The sequence below is a fragment of the Quercus lobata genome, chromosome 9 (assembly GCF_001633185.2).
Source record: "Quercus lobata isolate SW786 chromosome 9, ValleyOak3.0 Primary Assembly, whole genome shotgun sequence".
Taxonomy (NCBI): Eukaryota; Viridiplantae; Streptophyta; class Magnoliopsida; order Fagales; family Fagaceae; genus Quercus; species Quercus lobata.
This window is the reverse complement of record NC_044912.1, coordinates 42,412,518-42,423,653: the sequence shown is the minus strand read 5'-3', so window position 1 is coordinate 42,423,653 and position 11,136 is coordinate 42,412,518. Positions and strand designations below refer to the sequence as shown.

General features: G+C 34.3%; 1 protein-coding gene across 1 annotated transcript; it reads right to left on the bottom strand.

Annotated features, from left to right (window-relative positions):
• Nucleotides 1-1,266: 1,266 nt before the first annotated feature.
• On the bottom strand, nt 1,267-9,724 carry LOC115959052 (tetratricopeptide repeat protein 4 homolog). Its single transcript, XM_031077348.1, has 8 exons — nt 9,451-9,724; nt 5,999-6,211; nt 5,708-5,899; nt 5,423-5,623; nt 5,178-5,258; nt 3,186-3,321; nt 1,981-2,070; nt 1,267-1,837 (listed from the first exon to the last, which is right to left on the bottom strand). The coding sequence occupies exons 1-8, from the start codon at nt 9,553-9,555 to the stop codon at nt 1,764-1,766; spliced, it is 1,092 nt and encodes a 363-aa protein (XP_030933208.1). The 5' UTR covers nt 9,556-9,724; the 3' UTR covers nt 1,267-1,763.
• Between the last annotated feature and the right edge of the window lie 1,412 nt (nt 9,725-11,136).

The window sequence follows — 11,136 nt, the reverse complement described above, 5'->3', positions numbered from 1 at the left end:
AATAAAGTGTCATCTAGATTAAATTATCAAAATGCAAACATAATCTATTTTAAAAATTTTGAATTTTTTTTTGAAATAGAGTTTTAGTTGAAATAGAAATTTAATTTTCTTATATATTAAGAGAGGTTCCTTGGTCCCTTCAAATGGGCCCAATTAATATTCTAGAGAATGTTCGTGAAACACTATGTTAAAAAAAAAAAAAAAAAAAAAAAAAAGTTCTATAGAATTCTATTGATTGGATACTCGTGACTTTTTTTTTTCTTTTCTTTTTAGAAGGAATTGGACACTTATGACTTAATATCTCTGTCTCAAAAGATATTCATGACTTTATCGTAGAATCTATCAAAAGGCCTGTTTTAGATTTTTTTTTATTTATTATTATTTTTTTTTTAAGAAGGTAGTAGAATTTTAATTTTCTTGAAACTTAGATAATAAAGCTTTACATAAATTATCTTATGTGGTGTTTAATACGGGGTAATGTTTTAGGATTCCTCGGAATGTTTAAAAATTTTCATATTTGATTGCAAATCATACTGGGGAATCAGATGCCAGGGAATCTGAATTCCCCTCTTTAACCCCATTTCAGTAGAAATGTGGATTTCCTTTAAAACATGAAGATATCTAGATTCCCAAACTCAAAGGAAATTGTATTTTTAATAAATTGACAATTTTAACACTTTTTCCTTATCATTTAAGCAATTGAGATAAAATATAAAACAAATCAGTAATATATTTTCCTGTCTTTATCTCTTCCCACCTAAACAACATTATCTTTTCCCGCCAAAACAACATAAATAGGATAGACAACTCTATTGATATATTCATTAACAAAGTTTTATTTAGGTTTCACGTATGAAATTTTTTTTTTTTTTGAAATGTTAGACTATAGTTTTAATGAATTTGTCATAATTTATAGTTTATATTTTGTTTTTTATTATTTATTTAGAGGAAGATTTTTTTTTTTTTTTAAAAGACTTATATTGAATTTACAAATCTAAGGATAAAATTGAAAAAATAAATAATTCAATTAAGATTAATATGAATAAACCAAACCTTATAATCTCACATTCTTAGGAATCTTATTAGATTCCTAATTAAACTAAACATAGGAATAGTTAAATTCCTAGGCATATGCAAGGCATCACATTCCTAGTAATCTAGATATTGAAAGTAATGTGGATTTCCTATACCAAATGCCACATTAATTAATGATTAATGAAAATTTAACCATTTGTCACGTAATAACAAATCCTTGGCAATTGAATAAAAAATAACTTCAGCTCTATTTATTTTAGAGCACTAATCATTACCGACAATGTACGGAGCGCATGTGCTATCTTGAAATGGTAAAATCATGTTTTCAAAATTATGACTTAAGTCGTATTTTGAACACACAATTTCCAAAGTTGTGCGTCTAGATGTGTGCAACAAAATTTAACCTTTATTTTATTTTTTACAAATCTCTACTCTCTAGTACAAGCATTATAAAAGTGAAATTACCTAAGTTAATGACACGTTAGGAAAATTACAAAGCCTTTGTCTTCAATGATGATGATGGCAACAGCATAGACCTCCGAAGTGTTAACACCATTTCTTTAAATGGGTGGTGACATATATTGCAACATAATTCATATCCAAGTCCTACTATGAAGATTGCTTGCTTGCTTGCTTGCTTTGGCGCATCTACAAAATCGCCAACCTTCAATGCTACTCACTGTCACTTCAAAAAAAAAAAAATGCTACTCACTGTCCTAATTAATTACTTAAGGTGGAGGAACCCACTTCCCTGCTTTGAATTCTTTATAGAAGCTGGAGCGTTTTGAAACAACATAAAAGACTGCATCATATAAAGTGAGAAAACAAGATTACTAAAGAAACCAAACGGAATTCCTTTCAATGTAAAGGAAAAGGAAATTAAACGTCAGAATCATGAGGATTATAACACATTTAATTTGGTTGAAACCATTAGTGAAGACATACCTGGGATCCCAGGAATAATAAAGTTTGGTTCTTTCAGGACGTCGTGAAGTGTTCTTTTCTCGCCTACTTTTACCCATTTTGAGCCTTCGCCTGTGGAACATTGAGTATAAAGTTCACATTGATATGCATGTGTTATCCACAGAGTAACCACATCGGGGTGTTAAGAAAATAACAAAGAGGGAACATAAGCATCTAGAATATATGTACTAAAAGTGCTGACATGCTTGGCAATAAAATATAAAATGTATATAGAGTATCAGGTCTAAGCATCAAAGTGTCGGTGAACTTAGTTCCATACATTATCTAGCATTTCTTGCTTCCTTATGATAATAGTTAAGTGACAATGGCATTGGGGGCTCAAGTTCAGTTTAAGCAAATGACCAAAAGACAAAATCAGTCTTGAAATGGTCTGGAGCTCACATGAGTTAATGAGCATTAGCACATCTGCTGTCAATAGATAATGGAAATATGTATCACAGCCACGTGGCTGCATGGTCATGTATAGCTTCAGGACACCCTAAAAAGTAGTATGAACAAAAAGTGCACCACACAATCAGATGTCAGAACAAATCTACGTACAAATATAGATGATTGAGCTTTTTTTTTATGGATATCATTATTTTGCTGTTATAAAGAGACATGAAATCTTTACACAAATCAAATGATGTACTCTACCAGACCATCGATTTAAAACACCACCTCTTGAATGAATTTGCTAAAAGGGAAAAGAAAATAGAAAGAAAACAAATCCAGTAATATAATTGGATAAGTTATTCATGTATTTCTGAAGTCAACAATGATCGGATTAACTTACACAAGTGATTTTTAATATATTGTCATCAGACTTCCAAGTAACAACTTAATATGACGTTCTAATTTATAATATCAGCTGCAAGACCACCTCAATCTTAGTAGGCCACAAGAAGTTTGTTTTTTTGATAGGTGAATCATTACTCATTAGTTGCTGTATCTATGGCTGCTTAAAAAGGATGAAGCTACTTCATTCATGATCAAAGGCCACCAACAAAATAGCTCCATATATACTTAAAAACAAAAGACATGCTCACCAGGTTTCTCTAATTTCAGAGTCCAACAGACTCCAACATAAAACAACATGTTTAAAACATGATCACCAAACCACTGACTGGGAAAAAGACATCAGTTGACATTGAAAGTGGGGTAAGGGAGATTACAAAACATCCTACCTGCAGAGATTCCAAGATTCAAACACTCAGTTGCATCCTTCTCATCTACATCAATGCTTTCTACATGAGAAGCGGCAGTTCCCTCTAGGAGATAACGAAGAAGTTTTGACTTTGATAGACAAACTCCAGAACCAGCCTGATAAATCAAGAACTAAGCAATTAGAAACGAGATATAACAATGGTGGCAATTTCTAGATCAGATAATTATTTCTTGAAGGATTTCTACGTAAAAATATCCAAGAGAATTGCGATGGACAGAAGGATGATTATGAGAACTTAGGATCAGTAATCTCCTATGAATTATTATGACAATTTCCTGTAGCATAATATCGTGTGCAGCACTGTAAATGGCCTAAGAAGTTTAATGACACTAATATTGTTTTAAAAAAAACTGTAATGTACACTAACATAAACGTTAATGTAGCAGTGCAAATTCAGATTGGCTATTTTCTAGGAAGCATGGATACGGACACAGGTATGGGCACAACACGGTGACACGAGCAATTTATGAAAAAAGTATAACATGAAATGGTTGGTGCAACACCGGTATGTTACCCTAAATGAAGTGTCTGTGCTTCCTAGGCTATTTTATCCAGACCTATTGATCTGTATTACATTATAACTTAGCCACTTAGTTGGCCAAATCTAAATTATCAATGGAGTTCATTGGTCCCAGAAAGCATATAAAACTCACTAATTTAACCACCTTCCCCCCCCCCCCCCCTTCTCTCTCCCAAAAAAATAAAAGAAAACCCTATAAAAAGAAAAAACACACATTTGTAGACATATAGGTAGCATAAATCAATCACTGAGTCCCTAAGAATCAAGGAAGTATAAAACAAAACTACAGGAATTGCATTTCCATTGGTGTAGCTACAAAGAAGCCAAAAGTTTCAAATACCTACAGCTTGTGGGTGCATGTATGCATATATGCCTTTATTCATGCATGCCAATGCTAGGAATCAAAATTTTGTGTCCCATGAATATGCTCCATTTCTTAAAGTAACAGAAACCTCATAAATGTGACATTTTGGGTGTAACATGATTGCCTCCCCAGGCTGGCTAATTTTGATCTTTGGCCTTACATGAGCTACTTAAAATAGCTTACTCCAAGTGACTGAATGCCTATGATGTTTTTTATTCTTTTTATTTTTCTTTTCATATTTCTCAAAACTATTTGGTCGTTTCATAAAGGGTTTTGTCACAATACTGCAGCTGAAGAACTTTTTGTTTTGCGTAATGCAGCATAAGCTGCAACAAAATAAATTACCAAAAAAGGAAAAAGAAAAATAAATTTAAAAAAAAGGCTGAAGAGGACATAAAGTGAGACATGTGATTCACTTTTGTTTGAGTGACTTACATTAGGCTAAAGATCAAAGTTAGCCATTTTGAGTAGCCCATGTGAGGCCAAAGATCAAAGTTAGCTAGCCCAATGAGACAATAAAGTTAACGGAAGTGCACTTCCATTAATAAAACTTCTGCTATTTTAGAGAGGGGGAATAATGGTGGGTCTTGAACTTATGACATGCCCCTTCAACTTGTTCTTATGATGGAAGGAAATGTCCTTTGAACTAGAGGTCATTAACAAATTAAGGACATAGACAAATCTAACATCTAAATAGTCATGCCAAACACCTACCTAAGTCCATGCTAATACATTGATCTCAACCCAACATTCAACAGAAACTTCAAAAGATATTATGCCATAAAACACTTTATTTGACAAGTTGAGATTCTTATAATTATTATCAATTAGCTACTATGGTCGAACAAATTGTTAATTATGTTTGACTTAGCCAAGGAATTAGAGAAACATATATGGTATGACAAAACCAGACATAAAGGGAACTTGTTTAATGTGTTCAATGTCACACAATACTTTGACATCTTTTTGTAAAAATTAAAAAAAAAAAAAAAAAGGAAACACTAATTACTAAAATGTTGAAAAGGCAATAGTAGTCACTGAAATAAGAATCATATACAAGTGCTTACCTCGTAGTATAACTCAATAGATTCACGGGTGTAATTGTTCTCTTTGTCCCAAGGCAAAGGTGGACAAGTATCTGAAAACATGTTTGAAAGCTAAGGAGATCACAGAAAGCACATAAAACATCATATACAAAATTCATAACTGCAACTTTTCTAAAAGTAGATTCTCTTCCCAGGGCCCCCACCCCCAAAGGAAAAAAAAAAACCCAAAAAGGAATGTATATAAAGCACTCGACTGAAAAGGATATCATGTCAAGATGAGCTGAAAACATGTCGGTCTCACAGAAGTCCTCGATAAAGTCACTGGACATAACCTCCGCATACAGAAGAAGAACTGGCCAGTGAAGAATATTATTATTATCTAATGTTGGCTTTCTTAATCCAGTAAGTTCTTGGAACATAGCCTTCCCAATCTTCAATCCTCTATCTTCAATCGCGGAAACAAGATCCTGCAATGTTTCAGGAGGGGAAGAGGGGAGTATGAGCCTCAAGGTATTAAACAAGATATGTTTTGAATAGTGCAGTTGTCAAACCTTAGCCCCAGCAACAGCCCTGGAAACTTGAGCCTCACGCTGTTCATGTTCTAACCTCTGTAAATCAATCTCCTCTGCAAGCTTCATTAGTTCTTTGTTGTTTGGATCATGTTCAAGTCCTTTTTCACAAAATGATTTCACTTCAACCAACAAGTTCAATGACAAAGATGCTTTGGCAGCTCGGTAGAGTGCCTGATCAAAATTCATACATCATCAAAACAAAAGAACCAAGACAAAGTTAAAATCCCTGCCAATTCAGACAAAAAGCATCTTAGCAGAGTAGACAAAAACCTTGACATTTGTCGGGCAAAGCTTAATTGCCTCCTCAGCATCCATTAGAGCGCGTCTGTAATTTCCTAGCAGCAAATTCACATGGGCTCTATTTGAGAAGAGAATTGACTGTTCAGAGTCGCTTAAAACCTTCTGATTAATCGCCCTTGTGTAACAATCAATAGCATCAGAGTAATGTTTTTTACCCATCTTGACATACTGGTTACCATTTTCCTGCAAACCAACCAAACCACAAAAATGTTAGGTAACAATAAAAGAACCCTGCCAAAAAAAAAAAAAAAATCCCTTCATCGAACTGTAATTGAGCACAGGATAATACATATGATGTTTTCTTTTAATAGAAAGGATTCTCCAAATATATGGTGTTTTCTTTTTTCTAGTAAGCACTTAGAGTATGACCAAATATTTGACGGTGAGAACATCTAAGAGGCTTCCGGTGAGAACATCTAAGAGGCTTCCGGTGAGAGCATCTAAGAGGCTTCCATGGATATCAAACGCATCCAGATATGATCCATCAAATATCGCAATAGTATCAGGCAATTATTCTTCTAGCTTAGGAAATAGTGAAGAATTATAACAAAGATTCTGCTATAGTCACGTGCACTATCAAACATTACCACATAAAGGCCAATGATTCCATAAATTGGGAGTTTGTTCGCTGCTGTCTTGCTGCTGTTGGAGTGCCAGATCAGATTGCAGCCTGGGTCAAAGTCTCAAAGTATTCATTATTACCCCCAAATTTTCTGTGGCTTCCAACGGGAACCATGAGGGTCATTTTCATAGGAAGCATTTTAAGGTAAGGGGATCCTCACTCACCTCATAAAGCTTTTCTCTATGTCCATGCATAAAGCTGCTATTAGTGATCAAGGGTTCCAACCCCATCCTAGATGCTTTAAAGTGAGGCTATCTCATCTTTTGCTGATGAAATGTTATTTGTTGCCAATGATTTGAAGACAATGAGGTCACTGAATCCCATCAGAATTCCACAATTAAGCATGTTTTTGGAAAATTTATTTAAAAAAATAATTTTGAAGACAATGAGGATCACTAAAAAGGTGTTGGGATGAGTTTCATTTCCTATCAAGTCTTGAAGCCAATGTTAATAAAAGTGACTTATTTTGCTAAAGTGTGTTTCAAAATCAACGATTAGATTCTATTTATGTTGTATATAAGGAGCGCAAGGTTCCTGTCAGGTATTTAACTGAGCCTTTAATTTGCAAAAAAAAAAAACTATCTTTCCAGGATTACAAGCCTTTAAATGATATAATTTTTTTATAAGTAACAAAAAAAAAATCACAGAATACGTGCATTTCAAACTGGTGTGTGATAGTTCTGGTTCTGTCAATTCTAAAGTTTTGCATAATAGTTGCTGGAACTGGGCCTCTGCTAGATCTGAGGAATTTGTTGAGATTCAAAGTGGCCTCTTACAAGTAAGCTTAGCTCAAGAGGATTCAGTTAAATGACTACTATCATCTTCTAGACAGTATACATGCATTTAAGCTTAGGATGGGATTAGAAGGAAGCAACCTGTTGAGGTTTGATAAAAACAAATTTGGTTTTCTAAAGATATCCTTAAGCATCCTTTTATAAGCTGGTTAGCTGTCAATGACAGGTTATCAACTAATGATTGGCAGGTTAAATGTGGCTACAACGCATTCCATAAGGCGGCATTATTTTAGAGTGTAGAGATCATCTTTGTTAGGACCCTTAGTGTTTTGGCATATTCTATGCCAAATTTGGGTGTAATTTGAATTATTAATTTGCATTGTAATTATGTACTTTTGTGGGTTAAATTTGTAATGGGTTGAAGAGGTTAGATGCTGAAGTTTGAAATTGCAAGCTCAAGAAACTGGCAAGAGCAAATTCAGAGTATCAGGCGATCTGTCAGATTAGTTCACATTTTGAAACCTGGTTGAGAAAACAATTTCACCTCACTTTTAGGACACTAGCTCGAGCAAAATCGCTATAACTTGAGAGAATTCAGTTACAACTTCTCTACAGTACCAGCCCTTTGCTTCTCTTTATAACCCTCATTTCAAACTATTTTAGAACTAAAAATCCCCATATCAAAGAGCTAGAGAGAGCCCTAAAACCCTAAAGCTAAAACCTTCTCATTCTCTCTACCTTCTCCCTCTCCAATTGTCAATTACTATGAGAGGAGATTAAAACCATCATGCACAAAGAAACCTTTAGAGCTCTTCATACTGTTTAGTGCTTGGGAATCATTGGAGCATGCCCAAAATCTCCAAGTGGCCTTGGAGTGACCAAGGAAACTTGGTTTTGAAATTGGCGGCTCAAATCGCAGATACAGAGACTAAAAAGAAGAAAATGTTCGAAGAATCCAATGTTAGCAAGAGCTGGAGACTAGAGTACATTGTCATAGCTTGGAGAGTTTTGTAAGTGATGTGTACTGCAACTATTTTTGTTTAGTGGATCATTTGGGGCTATAAGCCTCAGAAAGTTTTTTTTTTTTTTTTTCGCCTGATTCCCATGTTTTTCTCTCCATAAACACTTTGGTGTTCTCGTGGGTGTGATTGTTTATTTGGCCTTTTCTGCCATGTTTCATATCAATGATAATGCCAATTGGCTAATTACTTAAAAAATTGGGCTTAATTCAATAGTAAGCTTAAAATTGACAATAGCCATAAATTTGGGGTCTAAAGTATTGTAACTATCAATCTTTTTTATGATTGCTCCTTTTTTAGAAGATTGTGGTGGCAAGTCTTGAAATTGTGCTTGGTTAGTGTGTAGCAGGTGAGGTGGTATGATTTCTTATTGGGGGTATAAACTCTCTAAAGGGTAAAGGGTTTTACAAAGTATAATTTGTGCAAGTTTCTTAGGCTGCATTTATCTACCATATTTGAACGAAAGAAATGCAAGATTCCATAATGATCAGATTCTAAGTTATGACAAGATCATATGGGCGATTAAAAATGATGTGAGATCTAGAATTGCAACATGCAAAGGGCTTAAAAATTATATAATGTAATAGGACGCTGTGTATATATCAAAGAATTTATTTTTCTGTTTTAGATTAGCTAAGTTGTGTAGCTTGTATTTTGTCTTAGTGTTGTGTTCTATTTTGAACTTCTTGTAATTCAGGTTCCTTTGTGTTAATAAAAGAATCTCATTCATTCCCAGAATTTGTCATTGAGCATCTCTTAAAAACTAAAAATGTACTCAATCCCTCAAATAATATGGCAATGTAGATAAAGCATTACAAAACCATGATCAGATATAATCAACACATAACAATTTATAAGACAACAGTGCCAACCCTATTGAGTTTACTAACTAACTACACGCTTTGAGCATTTATAATGCAAGTTTATAAATTTTAAAAGCCATGTTGGTTGCTTAAGCAAAATACAGAGATGGGTCCTCAAAACTTTGAACGGATTAAATTGTTCACACACACACACACATATATATGAAGAGAGAGAGAAAGAGACCTTGAGTTCAAGGGCAGTAGAGTGTTTGAGGGCTTCAATAGCTTCAAGGTCATCTTTCTCGGATTGGGTGGTGGGCTCCGACCCAGTTTCCATCCATAGCGCCATTATTCCTTTTTTTTTCGCAACCTTTTACTACTTATTAGTCTCTGTTGGCTTGGCTGCCTCTCTATGCCGGAGAGAGAGAGAGAGAGAGCACTTCAGTTCCAATGACAAAGAACATGCGAGAAAGTTGTAAAGGGTGGCGAGAATGGGGGAACAGGTGGGTTTAGACTTCGGCCCACTCATATACAATATGTGAACCATTCAAACCCAACCCAACTCTATTTATGCAAGAACTGTACCCAACCCACACATATCACATAATTATGAGTCCAAAACTCTTTAAACACTTAATTATTCTTTTTAGCGTATAATGCCTCGTAAGTTGACTCGTTCACACATATATTTGGTTATTATATTAAGTGTATGTTTGGATAGTGGCAAGCCAAACACATTTTGCGTGTCTAGCATTTTTTAGTGAATCTTGTGCATTGTTCATAGGACCCACACATACTTTTTTCCAAAAAAAATAACTTTAAAATTGGATTTTACGATACTATTCACACATTTAAAAATTATTTTATTACAGTGTTTTCAATTTTCAGTAATAAGTAGTATTCAAACAAATCCTAAAGAATCCCTTAAGAGCGATCCAATAGTTAAAGACTTTTTTTTTTTTTTTTTTTTAAATGGGCTGTCTGCTACCATCTATTGTGTGGGAGGGTGATAAGAAGAAACAAATTAAATTTTGAGATTTCAAAAAGTAATAAATTCAATATCAACCCCATTTTAGTGGAGAAATATTGTTTTTGGGTTTATTATAAGTTCGAGGGTTTAATTTGTTGTTTTTTTAAAAGCTCGTGACAAAAAGTTAGCTTCCACATATCATCGAAATTGAATGAAATGAAAAAAAATGGTTGTGCAATAGCGTGTCAAACTAGGCAACCCCAAGCATGAGGAGGCTTGACCCTATGAAGCCGTAACCAAGTGAATCTGTCATGGACACGACCATGCCTAGGAAAGGACTACACCTCATGAAGAAAAGTATTGAGGCCTCGAGAGATGGTTTAATTTAATATTAAAACTGTTAATTTTAACAATGTAGGGTTTATTTTGTTACTTTATGTTCAATTTTGAATCTTTGATATACATTTAGTATTATTCTCCATAATAATTGCCCCTTGGTGCTTTGAAGAGTTTTGCTTTAAACCGTCGCTATTACTGGAGAAATTAATGAGTTTGTTGTCCCTCCTATAGACACATTGTCATTCTGTTTGATCAGAGAAGCACCGTCGTATGTAGACATGGCAAAACGGGCGGGGGCAGAGCAGGTTCGGGTCGGGTCAATCGAGTTTGCGGGTCAATCGGGTCGCGAGTCGGGTCGAGTTGACCCGTATTTTTCAAACAAGTTTTTTTTTTTTTTGGAAATAGATGCAATCTGTCAATTATTTATGAATTCCTTAACTATGATTAGATTCTCACTGGTGATATTGTTACCAATTACCACTAAACATTTGATTTGATACCCAAATTTGGTACAACTCTTGTTTCAACTTTCTAGAAGCTAATCTTGGTATAATTTCCAATCTGTTTAAAGTAGGAAGAGAAAATGAAAGTAGCAAGTAAAGAATGACAAACTATAATGGA

Excerpts from the sequence above, each read along its gene's own strand:
- LOC115959052 (XM_031077348.1), bottom strand. The coding sequence starts at position 9,555 with ATGGCGCTATGGATGGAAACTGGGTCGGAGCCCACCACCCAATCCGAG. Across the intron at positions 6,212-9,450 it reads CTACTGCCCTTGAACTCAAG|GAAAATGGTAACCAGTATGT; the intron begins GTCTCTTTCTCT and ends GTTGGTTTGCAG. Across the intron at positions 5,900-5,998 it reads TTTGCCCGACAAATGTCAAG|GCACTCTACCGAGCTGCCAA; the intron begins GTTTTTGTCTAC and ends AATTTTGATCAG.